This window comes from Ranitomeya variabilis, chromosome 1 (assembly GCF_051348905.1).
Source record: "Ranitomeya variabilis isolate aRanVar5 chromosome 1, aRanVar5.hap1, whole genome shotgun sequence".
Taxonomy (NCBI): Eukaryota; Metazoa; Chordata; class Amphibia; order Anura; family Dendrobatidae; genus Ranitomeya; species Ranitomeya variabilis.
In genome coordinates this window covers 193,862,277-193,883,242 of record NC_135232.1, presented here as the reverse complement: position 1 = coordinate 193,883,242, position 20,966 = coordinate 193,862,277, and the positions used below count along the sequence as shown (strand labels likewise).

The window sequence follows — 20,966 nt, the reverse complement described above, 5'->3', positions numbered from 1 at the left end:
CAGGAAGCGGACGCCGGGGGACACGCAGGTGAGTATGTACTGTTTGTTTTTTTTACTTTTACGCTGGTAACCAGGGTAAACATCGGGTTACTAAGCGCGGCCCTGCGCTTAGTAACCCGATATTTACCCTGGTTACCAGCGTAAAACATCGCTGGTATCGTTGCTTTTGGTGTCAAACCTGACGATAAACGCCGGTCTGATGACCAAATAAAGTTCTGAACTTTATTCAACGACCAGCGATATCACAGCAGGATCCTGATCGCTGCTGCGTGTCAAACTAAACGATATCGCTAGCCAGGATGCTGCAACGTCACGGATCGTTAGCGATATCGTTTAGTGTGAAAGTACCTTAACCGTGGAGTACTTTGTGGGTGAGAGTGATAAATTTATATTAGACAGGGTAGAGGCATCAGTGCAATGTTTGGACAAGAATATGATCCTTTCAGGACGGAATGGAGAGGAGAGAATTTAGTGAGAGGGAGACAGATTAGTGCAGAGTGTAATAGTCCAGATGAGAATGAATAAGAGCAACACTAAGTTTTTGCAGAGTCAAAAGTAAAAAAAGGAGAGATGTTTTTGAGATGGAACAAATGATTTATACTGCTGTGTGTCTTACTTACAGTAAGATCATGAACATAATATCCTATTCACACATTCATTTTCGATATACATGTTCTGTCAGTGTTTTTCACTAACAGTGCACTGACACATTATTCTCTATGAGGTTATTCACATGTCAATTTTTGTTTTTTGGCTGAGTAATAAGGCCACATTCAGACATTCACTGTTTGGTCAGTATTTTACATCAGTATTTGTAAGAAAAAAACAGGAGTGGAACAGTCAGAGGAAAAGTATATTAGAAAAACATCACTACTTCCGTATTTATCACCCACTCCTGGTTTTGGCTTACAAATACTGATCGAATACTGAGCGTTCAAATATGGCCTAATATTCTAGGAAAAACTGAGCCAAAACTTACTTTGGTCAAACTGACCCACTAAAAAGAATGGCTCAGTGAAAAAAAAATAGACAGCACCCTGATGCCATTCTAGTTCCATCTTTGTGATGTCTGGATATCACTGAATGCTAGAAGAAGTTTGGGACTTTTTCAAAATGGATGTCAAACTGATGGTAAAAATGAACACATTAACCAACCTAGATAAAACTTGGATCCAGCATTCAGTAAAAAATATGTTCCTCTTTTGCGGTAGAGAAAAACTGGCATGTTAATGAAGCCTTAGGCTAAAGCTATCTAAAATGGTTAGTCTATGGAAACAACCATTACTATGGTGAAGTTTAAGGGTACCGTCTCACATAACGATTTACCAATGATCACGACCAGCGATACGACCTGGCCGTGATCGTTGGTAAGTGGTTGTGTGGTCGCTGGGGAGCTGTCACACAGTCAGCTCTCCAGCGACCAATGATGCCGAAGGCCCCGGGTAACCAGGGTAAACATCGGGTTACTAAGCGCAGGGCCGCCAGCGTAAAAGTAAAAAAAAAAAAAAACATACATACTCACATTCCGGTGTCTGTCCCCCAGCGTTCTGCTTCTCTCCACTGTGTCTGTGCCAGCCGGAAAGCACAGCGGTGACATCACCGCTGTGCTCGCTTTCCGGCCGGCCGGCGCTCACAGTGCAGAGAAGCAGAACGCCGGGGGACAGACACCGGAATGTAAGTATGTACTGTTTGTTTTTTTTTACTTTTACGCTGGTAACCACGGTAAACATCGGGTTACTAAGCGCGGCCCTGCTCTTAGTAACCCGATGTTTACCCTGGTTACAAGCGAACGCATCGTTGGATCGGTGTCACACACACCGATCCAACGATGACAGCGGGAGATCCAGCGACGAAAGAAAGTTCCAAACGATCTGCTACGACGTACGATTCTCAGCAGGGTCCCTGATCGCTGCTGCGTGTCAGACACAGCGATATCGTATGGATATCGCTGGAACATCACGGATCGTACCGTCGTAGCGACCAAAGTGCCACTGTGTGACGGTACCCTAACCAATGACAGTAGCTGGAGATATTTAGATACCTCACTGAATATGTACTATGAAGAAAGTGAAGTAACTCTTGAAATACACATGGTAATTGAGGGCAATGCTTTGCTTTCTCAATACTTAGAAAGTACATGGTGGCCAAGTCAACCTTAAAAGTCCTTAGGAGTTGATGTCAGATGTGTTTGCCAGGGAACCACAGTAACCTGGTGTTGATTTTCACATAGATGACTGGGCATAGTGGAAGAAAGCAAAATCTGACACCTGTGTCAGGACAATTAAGTAATATATTATTGGTCTATACAAAACACAGATGCATAATACGGCCTAGTGAATTGAGTAAAAAATATGACACTATGGGTAAATTCATGGAAAACCAATAAATATACCAGAATAATTTTGTGGTTTGAAACAAAACCAAAGTTAAGGATAAAACCGAGACAAACACAGGGAAAACATAAGAACTCCATATTGATATTGTTCATGGTGAGATATGAATTTCCCCACTGCTGCAAGAAAATTGTGCAATCCATCGAACAAATGCGCAACGTTATGTTGTGAACACTAAATCTAGGTAAAGATAAAAAGACGTTCCTCCAATGTATTTTGTAACCTTAGTAAAATAGATATAAGCTGTCAAAGAACAAAAATGTAAATGTTTCTATTTAAAGATTAATCATATATTTTTCTTTCTAAAATTGCTTCTCCTTAAAGTTTTAGATGTAAAAAGGCTTCTTTGTTAAATGCTTCAATCAACAAAAATGTTTTAATCTACTTTTTCCATATGTTTTATTTAAACCAACAGACATTGATGAATGCAGCATGATCCCCGGTATTTGTAATGGAGGAGAATGTTCCAATACAATTGGTAGTTATTATTGCATTTGTCCACGTGGATATCTCACATCTGCAGATGGCTTACAATGTATCGGTAAGAAAAATGTGGATTTGTTTGAGAAGCATAAGAATGGTTGTAAAAATAAATATTGTGAATGTTTTCTAAGGGACTAAGGGGAAAAATGGTTTTGGTGCTGCCCCACATACCTCTATTCTATTTTTTTTGTCAAAAATGTATATGCATTCTTGACTACATATACAGTACAGTAAAAATATAAAATATATGTTAATATATGCATAAATGGATGTATCTATTTTGTCCTTAGATAAACTTCACATTGTTACTCTGGACTTCTTCACTTTTCAGGTCAATTGAGGTTATTAGTAACTTTTAGTCACTATGATTTATCCAATATACAAATGCATTGACTGAATATAAACAACTTAAAGGAACATTGTGAAAGAACCTTGATATTTTTATAACTAACTAAGCAGAGAAGATCTAAAAATAAGAACAAGGCACATTAGTTTTCAGCTGTGGTTGTATCTGTTTGGATAGGTCTGCTATTACACACTACTTTTTAAGATCTGTCCTCTGTAATAGGGTTGGTTTGGAAGCCAGCCAGAAATAATTTATAATATGCACAGATTCAGATCCTAAAGATTAAAATAAGCACTTCTGTAAGTGTTCAGCCCTGGTGATAACAAATGAAGACCTTAAACACCAGGACATGATAGCAATGATAGCACGTGCTGACATAGAGATTTATCACAAGTGGGCAAATAAATTGATGTAAATCTTTTTAGCTCAGTTATTATAAAATTTGTGCACCAGATATTATAAAGGTGGAGGTATTCACAACAAATCGTATGCAACAATATCAAGATGACCAGAGTGACTGCAGAACATTTTCTCCAATGAAGACAGGAACAGAATGAAGACTCTATTGCTCGCATGGAGGGAAGCCAGACACAGGTTTACAGTATATAATGGAAGAGTGTGGTTCCAATAAGCAGTCCAGTCAATACACTATGATGAACTCTAAACCCTTTTCATGGCACAAGAAACATGTTACCTCATGAATGTCCTTGTAGATTTAAAGAGGGCCTGTGCTCCGCTAATCAATGCGATTTTCTAATCTCAAATGTACCACAGGTCTGAACATTCATGACAGTACATCCCTTCTCTGAGGGGTCTTTCCATGTGCTATATGAAAAGCACAAATTCATCTACTGGCATTAACTTCAGACGCGGACATCTATGTTCTCTCCTCCGGACCATAACCTTTCCAGTTCACCAGGTAGTGGAGAGAGCAATGGACAAGATGAGAGTTGACAATTCTAGCAACCTGAAATTCTAAATTGCCATTTACCATAACTGAAGATGGAGGTAAAGTACCTTTTCAGATGACGCTGTGTATTTTTTGAGCAACGGCCTATGAAAACAATTATGGATTTTAACTGCTGGTGGCAACTCAAAATGAAAAGCCATCAGATTAATGATGGCAGTTATCTTATATGGACCAATGAACCTGGGATGAAGTTTTCAGGAAAGAACTTTCAAGTTAATGTTACCAGATGGAAGAGAGCTACAAAGAGAAATGTTCCTCACCAAGGAACCCTGAAGCCTCCTCCATACTGAAAATACAGAACTGCGGGTGAAACCCGTGTACACCAAGGAATGGTGACTTGCCAGTGGATTCATGGCAACGATTGTTAAGCGCAATCTCAGACAAGGGTAGATATGATGACTAATCCTTTTGATTCTCAGTAACAAAACACTTACGGTATATCTCTATGCTTTGGTTCATACATTGAGGATAAATTACCAAGAAAAAAGATAGATGAACTTCTAGGTGAGAACAAAAATCTCTCAAAATTAAGACAAAACCTGGGTCCCTCGATCTGAGACCACATTAGAGGGAACCCCGTGAAGCTTCACAATCTCACTGATAAACACCTAAGTCAACATTTTAGCATTTGACAGAACTGGTAAATGAACAAAATGTGTCATTTTGCTAAACCTATCCACCACCATTAAAATCACCTTTTTACCTGCGGATGGTGGATTGTTGGTCATAAAATCCATAGTTAGATGAGTCTATGGTCTATTCGGTATAACTAAAGGTAGGAGAGACAAGGAAAGACGATTATGCAGGTCTTAGAGCGTGCACAAGTATTGCAGGAAAACCCCAAACCAACAACATTCTGACCCAGCCTAAGCTACCGAAAACAATGAGAAACAAGATGCACAGTAGCCTTGTTACTTGGGTGACACGCAAGAACTGAGTGGTGATGTTCTCCTAAAATTGAATGTAAATGTAATGGCACAAACTGTTTCCCTGAAGGACAGGAAGCAGGACTGTCACCCTGAGCCTTCAATATCTGAGATCTGAACATATGGCAGAAATAACCATTCCCTCTTGCAGAATAGAAACAGAGTCCTTATTACTGCCTCCCCCATGGAAACTTGGGGACAAGGCATCAGCCTTGATTGTTTTAACCCCAGGACGATAAGTGACATAGAAATTAAACCTGGTAACAAATAAACATCACCTAGCTTGTCTCGGAGTGAGACATTTCGTGGATTCTAAACACAACAAATTTTTATGGCCATTAATTACCATGACAGGGTGAAGTGTCCCTTCCCGAAAATGATGCTGCTCCTCAAAGGCCAACTTAATGGCCAAAAGTTCTGTATTACCTATATCATAATTTCTTTCAGACAGTGACAGTTTCTTGAGAAGAATGTGCACGGGTGCCATTTCATAAGAGAACTGCTCTGAAACATAAGACTGATTGAGTACTGGAGCTGAGGAAAACCTTTTTTTAGAGAATTAAATGCCTGACGGGCAGGGTGAGACCAATCAGAGAAATCTGTACCTTTTTGGTCCTGTCCATGAGTGGTTTGACAATGGATGAGAAGTTCTGGATAAAGTTCTGATAATAATTAGCAAACTCCAGAAAACCTTGTAGGGCTTAAAGATTTTCTGGAAGGTTTCATTCTAATACTGCTCGGACCTTTTCAGGGTCCATCCAAAAACCTGAAGCTGACACCAGGTAACCCATCAATTGCACCTCCTGAATGGAGAACACACATTTCTAATGATTAGCATTCCGTTTTTTATCTCGCAATATCTGTAGTACCTGTCTGACATGTCCCTGATGTGTCCCAAAATCAGATGAGTAAATTAAAATGTCGCTAAGGTATATCACCACAAATTTGCCCATCAGATGAGAAAAGATATAATTGATAAAATGTTGAAACATCAAAGGAGCATTAGTCAAACCAAATAGCATGACAAGGTTTTTGAAATGCGCCTTCAGGGGTGTTAAATGCGGTTCTCCACTCATCCCCTTCTCTGATTCTAATCAGATTATAGCCCCCCTAAGGGTACCGTCACACAATGCCATTTTCATCGCTACGACGGCACGATTAGTGACGTTGCAGCGTCGTATGATTATCGCTCCAGCGTCGTAGACTGCGGTCACACGTTGCAATACACGGCGCTGGAGCGATAATTTCATGACGTATTTGCGATGTAGAAGCCGTTGGTTACTGTGCGCACATCGTATACAACCTGTGTCACACGATGCAATCATGCCGCCACAGCGGGACACTAGACGACGAAAGAAAGTTTCAAACGATCTGCTACGACGTACGATTCTCAGCGGGTTTCTGGATCGCAGTAGCGTGTCAGACACTACGATATCGTAACGATATCGCTAGAACGTCACGAATCGTGCCGTCGTAGCGATGAAAATGGCACTGTGTGACGGTACCCTAAGGTCTAACTTGGATAACCATTTTGCTCCAACAATCTAACGAAACAAATCTGGATTGAGTGGACGGGGATAAGGGTCTCGTATGGTAATCCGATTTATTTCCCAAAAATACAGACAAAGATGCAGACCTCCATCTTTTTTTTGACAAAAAAGAAACCTGCAGCAATGGAGGAAGAGTGTTTCATGTGTCCTTTGGCAAGACTTTTCGTGATATACTCCTTCATGCCCTGTCTTTCGGGACCCGAAAGATTGCATAACCTGGATTTTGATAGTTTTGCATCAAAAAGCAAGCTAATGGGACAGTTATAATCCCCATAAGGAAACGATTCCTGGCACCCCTCTTCGGAAAATACATCCTCAAAACTGGACAGAAAAGAGGGTGGAGTTTTGGACGAAACTGTAATGAGATGGGTATTAAGACAGTTGTTGTTACAAAAAACACTCCATTTGACTAGATTGCCATTCTGCAACAGGGTTATGAATATCACAGTACAATAGGAGTAGGAAGGCATTCAAGCACATAGCAAGAAATGTGTTATTTGTGAAGGACCCCAATATGAAGGCCCAAACTATGCACCACCTGTGTGAAACATCCCAGGCTAAGAGGTGCAGAATAAATAGAAACTATGAGGATATTGCCAGAACACTACAAGTTAAGCTATGAGTCCAGGTAAACTGCGCATCCACCATATTGGACCCCATCCCACTATCCAAAAGAATGAACATTCTTTCAGTTTTCGTACCAACCACAACCTCTATAGGTAAGACAAACTGTGTGATATCCACGGAAACAAACCACAGTTCAGCGGCGGGCTGCAGCAGGTTAGAACTGAACTCCCCAACTGCATAGATTTATCAGGACACACAAGGGAGCTCTTCCCCCTAGAGAGTACAGTTAGGGGAGGGATTATCACAAATCTATATCTGAGTTAGCTGTCAATCCAAATGACCAAGGACAAAGCAGCCTGCAAAGACTCAGGAGTTTCATACAGGACCAACACATGCTTTAGCCTTTCTGACAGGCTTTGGTAAAACTGGCTTCTGAGGGCCGGATCGTTCCTCCTGGTGTCAGTGGCCCATCTCCTGAACTCAGATCAAAACTCCCCTGCTGGCAGATATCCCTGCTACAGCTTGCGTACCTTAGACTCAGGAAGGGAAACCTGGTCAGGGTTATAATAGATGAGGCCTAAGGCCGCAAAAAATTAATCTATTGATCGGAGAGGCTGGGAATCAGCCGGAAGAGAAAAAACCCAGGATTGAGGTTGCCCTTGAAGTAGGAAGACAACAATTCCCACCCATTGTTCCTCACTTCCAGAAGAACAAGGACATAGCCTGAAATGCAGTTTACAGGCTTTCCTGGAAACCATAAATTTATCTTGCCCCCCGAGAACTGGCCCAGGAGGGCCCCCTTGGGTTCAAGGTGGGTCTGAATAGTGGTTGAGACCCTCAGACCAGCAGTTTACTGGTGTACAACTAAAGACCAAACTGCTCCAGAGACTGCATTTGTTTTGCTAGAACAGCAATTGGATCTAGCAATAGTGTAACGCTGTGACTGTAGGAAAGTCTGGGAGGAGGGACCCTATACTGTCCCTTTATCTATGGAGACCCTGGTCCATGCCTAACCCCAGGGTTACCCCTGAAGGTTGAGATGCATGGGTCTCATACCTCTTTTTGCTCCTATAAAATCCTATGCAGCTCCCATTCTCCCCCCAGGGAGGAAAGGGGCAGGAATAAAAAGGTAACAGCAGCTGAACAGATCAGGGAAACCAAGGCACAATCAAACAACAGACAAACAGGATAAAATACAAAGGGAAAATCGGTACACATATTCAGAATAGGCTGTTTTGTTTTATTTAGGATTGGAGCACAATGGGTATCAGCTGCTGACGAACAAGACCACTTCCCACATGTAGTGGATGGAGTTTTGAATTGCTTGTTATTGACCTGCTGTTTTGAGTCAAAAACTGTAGTATTTTTGACAAAATATTTTGTCCAACTACCACATTATTTGAAGACTTTGGCCAGCTGCTGGATGTACTGTAGCTACCATGTAGTGTGTTCTTAACCATGGGCTAACTTCAACAAGCATTTAAAATACCATCCTGCTTTCATCAAGAAAAACAATGGATAGTTTTTCATCTGCATTGTCATCCATATTGCATGCATTTTTATACATCAACAATGGATACAATTTACAAGACTCAATCCACAAAAACTGGATGCTAAACAGTTGATCCACATAGGCAAGTCAATCAGTCGTGGAAAATATTGCATTATATGCTTATATTCTCTAGTCTGAGAAAATCAGGTTGATTATGCAAATCACTCTCTGATCTAAAGGTACCGTTACACTAAGCGACGCTCCAGCGATATAGACAGCGATCCGACCTAAACTAGATCACTGGAGCATCGCTGTTAGGTCGCTGTAGAGACGTCAAACACAGCAGCTCCAGAACGATGCAGGAGCGATCCAGTGACGTAACGGCGACTCACTTATCGTTCACGCTCCATGTAAAAACATTGCTGACATCGTTGCTTTTGCTGTCAAACATGACGATACACGCCGATCTAGCAACCAAATAAAGTTCTGGACTTCTAGCTCCGACCAGCGATATAACAGCGGGATCCAAATCGCTGCTGCGTGTCAAACTCAACGAGATCGCTATCCAGGATGCTGCAACGTCACGGATCATTGTCGTTCTCGTTGGAAAGTTGTTTAGTGTGAAGGTACCTTAACTCTGGTCAGATTGTGATCATAGTGTGATCCGATTCTCCTGGATGAGGAGAAGATAGTTAAAAAATGTATCCATCTTCTCCATTCTGTCAGTCCGTGGAAATCGGACCACACGCAGCCATCATCCGAGTGCATTCCGATATTTCCATGACCCATTGACTTTCATGGCCAAGTGCAATCCGAATATCGGATCAAACTTGAGCATGCTGTGATTTTTTGTTACTGGACCGGCTCTGTCTGAGGTAAAAATTGGACATGTGCAAAGCCCCATAGAAAAACATCGGTCCTAGTGCAATCTGATGTTTTATCAGATCGCACTAGAACTGATAAAATGGTTGTCTGCATGAGCCCATAGACTTGTATTAGCAAGTCTCATCCAAAATTCGGAAGAGAATACTGCATGTTGTGATTTTTTTTTTTTTACAAGGGGAATTCAGTCTATGCAAAAAAAAATAGTAATCTGAACTACCCAGTGGAATAACATTGGTCCGAGTGCCATCTGCTTTTTCACGGTTTGCACTCAAACTTAAAATACAAAACTTTTCCGTATGGTACAAAAAATTCTGATTTAATAAATGTGCCATTGTTACATATTTTCAACTAATTTCATGTTCCAAGTACACTGGCTTGTCTGTTCAGGTGCCTTTCTAAGTGAAAAAAAGAGTTATGCACTCAGAAAAGACCTATCTAGTAAAAATACCTTGACTTTATTTACTAAATTATTGAAATACTTTTTAATGGCTTTTAAGACAAATAAAAACATTTGTATATGATTATTTTTGCATAGATCAGAGATCTGGAATATGCTTCTCCAGCCTTGTGAATGGACATTGTGCACAGGAATTGACAGGCAGATTTACGAAAATGCAGTGTTGTTGTGAATCTGGTCGCTGCTGGGCACTGGGCTCCTTACCTGAGTTGTGTCCAGTCAGAGGTTCTGGTAAGTAGGAAACGATGCAATTAATTCATTAGAATTTACAATTAGAAATGTAAGTAACTATCACTACTAACTAATACATAAGACCGTACTTAATGTGATATATTGTGATCTTGTGAGTATTTGTGCCTCACTGTTGTTCTCAGTGTAGGGTACAAATCTGCCACATCAAACATTCTGTCCACATTCTGCCCTATCTCTAAGCAGCAAGTTGTAGAGTTGCTGAAACTAAGCAGATTGTATTGTTTTGATGCAAGTTCATACTGCAAAGGCTGTCCTTTATTGATCTGGACCAAAAAGTCCTACACAGACAGACAGAAGCAAAAGGATAGAACAACTAGAATTTGGTATTCTCCTTCTGAAGGCCTTATAGCAGCCACATGATCTACCTTTATGATACCTACAGAAAATTATACATCTGGGCGGCATGTTCACGATCAATCTGCTTTAATGAATACATTAATAATATTTTACCATTAGTCCTGAAATTTATTGTAGTCAAAATCAGCTTTGTGTGATAAATAGTACTTATATCATATTTTCAGAACTCGCCTATTTTAAGACATTGTCCTTACACATATTCCCAACTTTTCATGCCCTATTCCCACCTTTCTACACCCTGTTCTCTGCCTCTCCACACCCAGTTTCCCATCTAAATAAAAATTTTTTAGAAATCACTGTTTTCTGGGAGGTTTTTGGTGGTGCCAGAAGAATTTGTTAACACTTCCAGAAGTCCTCCCCTTAGGCCGGAGACACACTGGTGCGAGATACGGCCGAGTCTCGCTGGTTAAAAGCAAGCTGTGGCACCTGCACTCCGGAGCAGAGCGTGCAGCTGCATAGCAATACATGGAGCTGCACAGCTCCGCTCTGGAGTGCCGGCGCCACAGCTTGCTTTTAACCAGCGAGACTCGGCCGTATCTCGCACCAGTGTGTCTCCAGCCTTATTCTCAGAACGTACCACACATTCCAGAGTTTTGCTAAATAGGACATCTATTTCATTCATGTTTTTTTTTTTTTTTTTTAAACTCTGGCTTGAACTTGCCTATTGTCCTCTGTTATTGTTATCACATGCCTATATATGATATATGCCAGATTTCTCTTTAGTTTCTTTTATTGACTGTCCTGATAATAAATATATTAAATTGCTAGAAAATAATTAGAACATGGCGCACTAAAACAATTTGACTGTTAGCCTTACCTGTCTTTTCTAGCTACTTGATTTTAATTGTAAATTTTCATAAGTATCCATGTTTATTTACTGCTGTGCTCCAAAACTAACTTTGTTTTTCATCCTAGATGACTACCGAAGGCTTTGCATTGAAGGTGTTCCATTTGGGGGCCCAAGACCTGGTGGTCCAGTAGTAATTGGCCCCAATGGATTTGGCCCTGGAAATGGATATATTCCTATACCTGGTGGTAATGGATTTCCTCCAATCGGAGGAGGAACAGGATTAGATGGAGCCGGCACTGGAACCAATGGAGGGGTTGGTAAGTTGGAAAATAAGTGTGAAAACCAGATGAAAAAGAGAGTTGAGGAGATTTTGTTTCTTTGTGACCTGGAAAATTACTGAAGCCATATTTAGCTGCCAGTGAGTAACTTGAAAAATAAAAGAATGCTTAATGTCAATGTCACTGCACTATATGGTAGTATCTATAAAATGTGTAATGCCATGTGTATATTATTATATATGTGTACATATATATACAGTGTCTTGAAATAGAAAGTGTTTAAACCCTGTAAACTTTACCACATCTTTTATATTACCCCCACAAACTTTAATGTATTTTATTGGGATTTTATATGATATACCAGTACAAAGTATCACATATTTGGGAAGTGTAAAAGAAATGACACATGGTTTTCTAAAAAATTTTAAATTATAAATCTGAAAATTGTGACGTGCATGTGTATTCAACCTCCCTGAGTCAATACTTTGTAGGGCCACCTTTCGCTGCAATTACTGCTGTTGGGGTATATTTCTGACAGCTTTGCACATCTAAAGGCTGACACTTTTGCTCTTTCTTACTTGAAAACTACCACTAGTTCAGTGAGATTGGATGAGGAGCATCAGCGAACAGCAATTTTAAAGTTTTGCCACAGATTCTCAATGGGATTTTGGTCTGGACTGTAACTGGGCCATTCAAGCACATGACTATGCTTTGATTTAAGCCATTCTATTTTAGCTCTGTCACTATATTTAAGGTTGTTATCCTGCTGAAGATAAGCCTACACCCCAGTCTCAAGTCTTTTGCAGTTTCTTTAATCAACTCTTATTAACTTCCTTGTCACTGCTGAAGTAAATCATCTCCTCAGCACAATGCTGCCATTGACAGTGCGGATGCTGTTTTTAGGGTGATGTGAAGTGCTAGTTTTCTGCCACACATAGTGATGTGACCAAAAAGTTTTACTTTGGTCCTATCTGACCAGAGAATCTTCTTCCTTGTGGTATCTTAGTCCCTAAATGGCTTTTTGCAAACTACAAATGGGACTTCTTATGGCTTGCTTTCAAAAATGGCTTTTTTCTTGCAACTCTTCCTTAAAGGCTAGATTTGAGGGGAATACGACTAACAGTTGTCCTAAGGACAGATTCTCGTACATTAGATGTGGATCTCTACAGTTCCTCCAAAGTGACCATTAGCTTCGTGTATGCTTCTCTAATTAGTGCTCTCCTTGCTTGTGATTTCAGTTTAGGTGGATAGCCACGTCTTGGTAAGTTTGCAGTTGTGCCATTCTCCTTCCATATTTGGATGATGGATTGAACAGTGATCCATGAAAGGTATAGAGGCTGGGCTATTTTTTAAAACCTAACCCTGCTTTATTATTTGCCCGCAACTTTATCCCTGAAGTGTCTGGTGTTTTCCTTGATGTTAATGATGCTGTGTGATGCCTGATGTTTGCAAACAAATCACTGTGGCTACAAAGAACAGCTGTAGCTATACCATGAATAAATTACCCACATGTGGACTCAGTTTACTAATTATGTGACTTCTCGAGGCAATTGGTTACTCTGGATTTTATTTAGGGGGTATCAGACTACAGAGCGCTGAATACATATGCATATACATATGCATATCACAATTTTCTGATTTATATTTTTAAAGTGTTTAGAGAACCATGTATAATTTCCTTTACACTTTACACATACTTGCTACTTTGTGTTGGTATAGCACAGAAAATACCGAGAAAATACATTTACGTTTGTGGTTGTAAGGTGAAAAAATGTGAAAAAAATCACATGTATGAATTTATTTTCAAGACACTATATATATATATATATGTATACAGTTAGGTCCAGAAATATTTGGACAGTCATGATTTGGGCTCTGTATGCCAATATTTTGGATTTAAAATGAAACACCTGAGTTGCAACTGAAGCATAGACTTTCAGGTTTAAATATAGGGGTTGAACAAAATATCCTGTGAAACATTTAAGAATTGCAACAATGTTACTACAAAGCTTCCTCATTTCAGGGGCTGAAATGTAATTGGGCAAATTAACTTTCTCATAAATAAAGCTTCATTTTAAAAACTTTGTAGATAATTTTTTACAGACATTGAGTTCCTGAAATCTGGAAGACATGGACGTAATCAAGCATAAAACTCTGGTTTTCCTCCTTTGTGATGCTTTGCCTGGTCTTTACTGCAGCTGACTTCAGTTGTTGCTTGTTTGTGGGTCTTTCTGCTTTAAGTTGTGTTTTAAACATGAGAAATGTATGCCCGATGGGGTTGAGATCTGTTGACTGACTTGGCCATTGCAGAATATTTCAATTCCTTGCCTAAAAAACTCCCGGGTTGCTTCTCCACTATGTTTTTTTGCATAGTCCATCAGTACTGTGAAGCATTGTCAAATCAATCTTGCTCCATTTGTTTGAATCTGAGCAGAAAGTATAGCCCTGTACTCTTCACAATTCATCTGGCTGCTTCTGTTTTCAGTCACATCATCAATAAACACTAATGACTAGTGCCGATGGAAATCATGCATGTCCATACCATCACACTGCCTCCACCATGTTTTAAAGACGATGTGGTGGGCTTTGGATCACGAATGATCCATTTCAAGCTTTCTAAATACTTTCTTCTTCATTTTATCTGTCCAAAGAATGCTTTAGTTGTATTTTTTTTTACAAAATCTAATCTGGCCTTTCTATTTTTAGGCTGTGTGCACACATCACGTTTTTTTTGCGGTTTTTTTTGCAGTTTTTCGCTATAAAAATGCTATAAAACCGCGAAAAAAACACTCACATTAAGCATAATATTTAATAGAATGCAATCCTCATTTTTTGTGCACATGCTGCGTTGTTTTCCTGAGCGGAAACGCATTCCAGAAAAAAACGCAGCATGTTCATTAACTTGCGGAATCGCGGGGATTCCGCACACCTAGGAATGCATTGATCCGCTTACTTCCCGCATAGGGCTTTGCCCACCATGCGGGAAGTAGGTGAATTATGTGCGGTTGGTACCCAGGGTGGAGGAGAGGAGACTCTTCTCCAGGCCCTGGGAACCATATAATTGTTAAAAAAAAGAATTAAAATAAAAAATAGTGATATACTCACCTTCTGATGGCCCCTGGAGTCTTCCCGCCTCTCAGCGATGCACGCAGCCGCTTCTGTTCCCATGGATGCTTTGTGTGAAGGACCTGCGATGACATCGCGGTTTTTATTTTTTTCATTATTTTTAACATTAGATCTTTTTACTATTGATGCTGTATAGGCAGCATCAATAGTAAAAAGTTGGTCACACTAGTCAAACACTATGTTTGACAAGTGTGACCAACCTGTCAATCAGTTTTCCAAGCGATGCTACAGATCGCTTGAAAAACGCTAGCATTCTGCAAGCTAATTATGCTTGCATAACGCTAGTTTTTAGCAGGAATATGCAGGCCAATTCTGCATGCGATATACTCGTAGCAAGAATTGCAGAATTGCTGCTGAAATTTCCACGGCAATTCTGCGACGTGTGCACTTAGCCTTAAGGCTGATTAAAATGGTTTGGTTTTCATGAAGTCTTCTATTTATGGTAGACTTAGATACTGAAACACATACTTCCTGTAGGGTGTTCTTCAGTTGGGTGGATGTTGTGAAGGGGTCTTTCTTCAACATGGAAAGTGTTCTGCCTTTATCCACCATTGTTGTCTTCTGTGGATGTCCAAACCTTTTTTTAGTTCCCAAGCTCACCAGAGCACTTTTTTTTTGTTGAATGTACCAAACTGTTGATTTGGCTACTCCTAACATTTCAGCTATCACTGATAGAGTTCTTCTTTTTTTCAGCCTAATGATGGTCTGTTTATCTTCCATTGAGAGTTCCTTTAAATGCAGGTTGTAGGTTCAGAGCAACAGCTCCCAAATAGAAATGCCACACTTGGAATCAGCTCCAGACTTTTTACCTGCTTAATTGATGATTTATTAATATGGGAAAAGCCCATGGAGACCATTAACCCCTTCACCCCCAAGGGTGGTTTGCACGTTAATGACCAGGCCAATTTTTACAATTCTGACCACTGTCCCTTTATGAGGTTATAACTCTGGAACGCTTCAATGGATCCCAGTGGTTCTGACACTGTTTTCTCATGACATATTGTACTTCATGATAGTGGTAACATTTCTTTGATATTACCTGCATTTATTTGTGAAAAAAAGAAAATTTGGCAAAAAGTTTGAAAATTTTGCAATTTTCAAAATTTTAATTTTTACGCAATTAAATTACAGAGATATGTCACATAAAATACTTAATAAGTAACATTTCCCACATGTCTACTTTACATAAGCACAATTTTGGAACCAAATTTTTTTTTGTTAGGGAGTTATAAGGGTTAAAATTGATCAGCAATTTCTCATTTTTAAAACACCATTTTTTCTTAGGGACCACATCTCATTTGAAGTCATTTTGAGGGGTCTATATGATAGATAATACCCAAGTGTGACACAATTCTAAAAACTGCACCCCTCTACGTGTTAAAAACCACATGCAAGAAGTTTATTAACCCTTCAGGTGTTTCACAGGAATTTTTGGAATGTTTAAATAAAAATGAACATTTAACTTTTTTTCACACAAAAGTTACTTCAGCTCCAATTTGTTTTATTTTACCAAGGGTAACAGGAGAAAATGGCCCCCAAAAGATGTTGAACAATTTGTTCCGAGTACGCTGATACCCCATATGTGGGGGTAAACCACTGTTTGGGTGCATGACAGAGCTCGGAAGCGAAGGAGCGCCATTTGACTTCTCAATGCAAAATTGACAGGAATTGAGATGGGACGCCATGTTGCGTTTGGAGAGCCCCTGATGCGCCTAAACATTGAAATTCCCCACAAGTGACAACATTTTGGAAAGTAGACCCCCTAAGGAACTTATCTAGAGGTGTGGTGAGCACTTTGACCCACCAAGTGCTTCACAGAAGTTTATAATGCAGAGCCCTAAAAATAAAACAAAATTTTTTTCCACAAAAATTATTTTTAGCCCCCAGTTTTGTATTTTCCCAAGGGTAACAGGAGAAATTGGACCCCAAAAGTTTTTTTCCAATTTCTCCTGAGTACGCTGATACCACATATGTGGGGGGGAACCACTGTTTGGGCGCATGGGAGGGCTCAGAAGAGATGGAGCGCCATTTGGAATGCAGACTTAGATGGAATGGTCTGCAGGCGTCACATTGCGTTTGCAGAGCCCCTAATGTACCTAAACAGTAAAAAAAAACCACAAGTGACACCATTTTGGAAAGTAGACCCCCTAAGGAACTCATCTAGATGTGTTGTGAGAGCTTTGAACCCCCAAGTGTTTCACTACAGTTTATAATGCAGAGCCGTGCAAATAAAAAATATTTTTTTTCCACAAAAATTATTTTTTAGCCCCCAGTTTTGTATTTTCCCAAGGGTAACAGGAGAAATTGGACTGCACCAGTTGTTCTCCAATGTGTTCCGAGTACGCTGATACCCCATATGTTGAGGTAAACCCCTGTTTGGGCGCACGGGAGTGCTTGGAAGGGAAGGAGCACTGTTTTACTTTTTCAACGCAGAATTGGCTGAAATTGAGATCGGATGCCATGTCGCGTTTGGAGAGCCCCTGATGTGCCTAAACAGTGGAAACCCCCCAATTATAACTGAAACCCTAAACCAAACACCCCCCTAACCCTAATCCCAACGGTAACCCTAACCACACCTCTAACCCAGACACACCCCTAACCCTAATCCCAACCCTATTCCCAACCGTAAATGTAATCCAAACCCTAACCCTAACTTTAGCCCCAACCCTAACCCTAACTTTAGCCCCAACCCTAACTGTAGCCTTAACCCTAGCCCCAACCCTAGCCCCAACCCTAACCCTAGCCCTAACCCTAGCTCTAACCCTAACCCTAACCCTAACCCTAGCCCTAACCCTAGCCCTAACCCTAGCCCTAACCCTGGCTTTAACCCTAACCTAGCCCTAACCCTAGCCTTAACCCTAACCCTAGCTCTAACCCTAACACTAACCCTAGCCCTAACCCTAACCCTAATGGGAAAATGGAAATAAATACATTTTTTAAATTTTTTAATTTTTCCCTAATTAAGCGGGTGATGAAGGGGGGTTTGATTTACTTTTATAGTGGGTTTTTTAGCGGATTTTTAAGATTGGCAGCCGTCATACACTGAAAGACGCTTTTTATTGCAAAAAATATTTTTTGCGTTACCACATTTTGAGAGCTATAATTTTTCCATATTTGAGTCCACAGAGTCATGTGAAATCTTGTTTTTTGCGGGACGAGTTGACGTTTTTATTGGTAACATGTTTGGGCACGGGAGATTTTTTGATCGCTTTTTATTCCGATTTTTGTGAGGCAGAAAGACCAAAAACCAGCTATTCATGAATTTCTTTTAGGGGAGGCGTTTGTACCGTTCTGCGTTTGGTAAAATTGATAAAGCAGTTTTATTCTTCGGGTCAGTACGATTACAGCGATACCTCATTTATATCATTTTTTTATGTTTTGGTGCTTTTATACGATAAAAACTTTTTTATAGAAAAAATAATTATTTTGGCATCGCTTTATTCTGAGGACTATAAGTTTTTTATTTTTTCGCTGATGATGCTGTATGGCAGTTCATTTTTTGCGGGACAAGATGCCGTTTTCAGTGGGACCATGGTTATTTATATCCGTTTTTTTGATCACGTGTTATTCCACTTTTTGTTTTGCGGTATAAGAATAAAGCGTTGTTTTTTGCCTCGTTTTTTTTTTTACGGTGTTCACTGAAGGGGTTAACTAGTGATATAGTTTTATAGGTGGGGTCGTTACGGACGCGGCGATACTAAATATGTGTACTTTTATTGTTTGATTTTTTTTATTTAGATATAGAAATGTATTTATGGGAATAATTTTTTTTTCTTTATTTAGGAATTTTCACAGATTTGCACAGCACTCTGTCAGATCACCGATCTGAGTTCCAGTGCTGCAGGCTTACCAGAGCCTGGTCTGCACCCGGAAGTAATCCCTGCAGGACTCGAATGCAGCCCCGTGGCCATTTTGGATCCGGGGCCTGCAGGGATAGGAGGTAAGAGACCCTCGCAGCAACGCGATCACATCGCATTGCTCCGGGGGTCTCAGGGAAGCCCGAAGGGAGCCCCCTCCCTGCGCGATGCTTCCCTGTACCGCTGGCACACCGCGATCATGTTTGATTGCGGTGTGCCGGGGGTTAATGTGCCGGGGGCGGTCCGTGACCGCTCCTGGCACATAGTGCCGGATGTCAGCTGCGATAGGCAGCTGACACCCGGCCGCGATCGGCCGCGCTCCCCCCGTGAGTGCGGCCGATCGTGCTGGACGTACTATTCTGTCCTTGGGAATTAGCGCCCACCCCACATGGACGGAATAGTACGTCCAATGGCAGAAAGGGGTTAAAGAGCTTTTGAGATAATTGTCCAATTACTTTTGGTCCCTTGAAAAGGAGGCAGCTACATATTAAAGAGCTGTAATTCATAAACCCGTGTAACGTCTGTTTGATATCACTGTCTCAAAAGGCTGCATCAAACAGACTTGGTACAACCCATTCCGTATTGCAGACTCCGGAGAAATACCAATACTCTCTAGCCACTGTACAGGGATCTGGTTTTACAATAAGACCCAGTGGAATGTTAGCACAGCAGGACTGCTTTCCAGAGGCAAGAAAGGTTGCCAAGCAGGGTCAGAGTCGAGATGTAACATAAAGGACAAAATCAAAATCCATAAGAATAGTCAGAAACATAAGCCGGGATCAGAGCAGGAATGCACTAGAGCCAAACAGGAGCAGATTACACACACACCTATCCAGCTATATCTGGCAGCTTCCACCAGCAAGCCGGAAGCTTTAGTACGGTGTGGTGTTTACCAATTGGCTGGAGCAGGGAGCTGATAACCTTAGCTTGGCAGCACACAGCCACACTGACAGACTTGTCAGTAGGGTTGAGCGAAACGGGTCGATCATTTTCAAAAGTCGCCGACTTTTGGCTAAGTCGGCGTCTCATGAAACCCGATCCGACCCCTGTGCTTGTCGGCCATGCGGTACGCGACTTTCGCGCCAAAGTCGCGTTTCAATGACGCGAAAAGCGCCATTTCTCAGCCAATGAAGGTGAACGCAGAGTGTGGGCAGCGTGATGACATAGATCCTGGTCCCCACCATCTTAGAGAAGGGCATTGCAGTGATTGGCTTGCTGTCTGCGGCGTCACAGGGGCTATAAAGGGGCGTTCCCGCCGACCGCCATCTTACTGCTGCTGATCTGAGCTTAGGGACAGGTTGCTGCCGCTTCATCAGAAGCAGGGAGAGCGTTAGGCAGGGTCCACTAACCACCAAACCGCTTGTGCTGCAGCGATTTCCACTGTCCAACACCACCTTCGGTGTGCAGGGACTGTGGAAGCTATTTTTTTTTTTTTTTCCCCTCAGCGCTGTAGCTCATTGGGCTGCCCTAGAAGGCTCCGTGATAGCTGTATTGCTGTGTGTACGCCACTGTGGAAACCAACTGCTTTTTTCAAAGCACATATCCTCTTGTTCCTTCCTTTCTGCACAGCTATCTTTTCTGTTTTTCCACACTTTTTATTTAATTTGTGCATCAGTCCACTCCTATTGCTGCCTGCCATACCTGGCTTACATTACTGCAGGGAGATAGTAATTGTAGGACAGTTTTTTTTTTTTTTTTGTTTTTTTTTTTTGTGGGAGATTAAGATTGGCATTTCTGCTACAGTGCCATCCCTGTGTGTGCCATCTCTCACTGAGTGGGCCATAGAAAGCCTATTTATTTTTTCCGTGATTTGTGTTCTAAAATCTACCTCAACACAAAAACAGTACATCAATCAGTGGGAGAAAAATATTGGCCTCAGTCAGGGCTTGTGTGCCACTGCTGTGTGTGCTATCTCTCATTCAGTGGGCTATAGCAAGCCTATTTTTTTTTTTTTTTTTAATATTATTTGGTTTCTAATTCTCCCTGAAAAAAAAAAAAAAAACCTAAAAAAACAGTGGGAGAATAATATTGCCCTTTCAGCTTGTGTGCCAGTCTTGACTCCTGGGTGTGCCACCTCTCTCCCTCTCATTCAGTGGGCCATAGAAAGCCTATTTATTTTTTTTTTTAAATATTATTGGGTTTCTAAAGTCTCCCTGAAAAAACAAAAAATACATAAAAAAACAGTGGGAGAGTAATATTGCCCTTTCAGCTTGTGTGCCAGTCTTGACTCCTGGGTG

General features: G+C 40.9%; 1 protein-coding gene across 1 annotated transcript in view; it reads left to right on the top strand.

Moving 5' to 3' along the window:
- Positions 1 to 20,966, top strand: part of FBN2 (fibrillin 2) — a 379,678-nt gene that overhangs the window by 141,384 nt on the left and 217,328 nt on the right. The window contains exons 8-10 of the mRNA XM_077291494.1: positions 2,809 to 2,934; positions 10,148 to 10,300; positions 11,594 to 11,785. Coding sequence (XP_077147609.1) covers positions 2,809 to 2,934; positions 10,148 to 10,300; positions 11,594 to 11,785 — 471 coding nt within the window. The remainder of the gene's footprint in view (positions 1 to 2,808; positions 2,935 to 10,147; positions 10,301 to 11,593; positions 11,786 to 20,966) is intronic.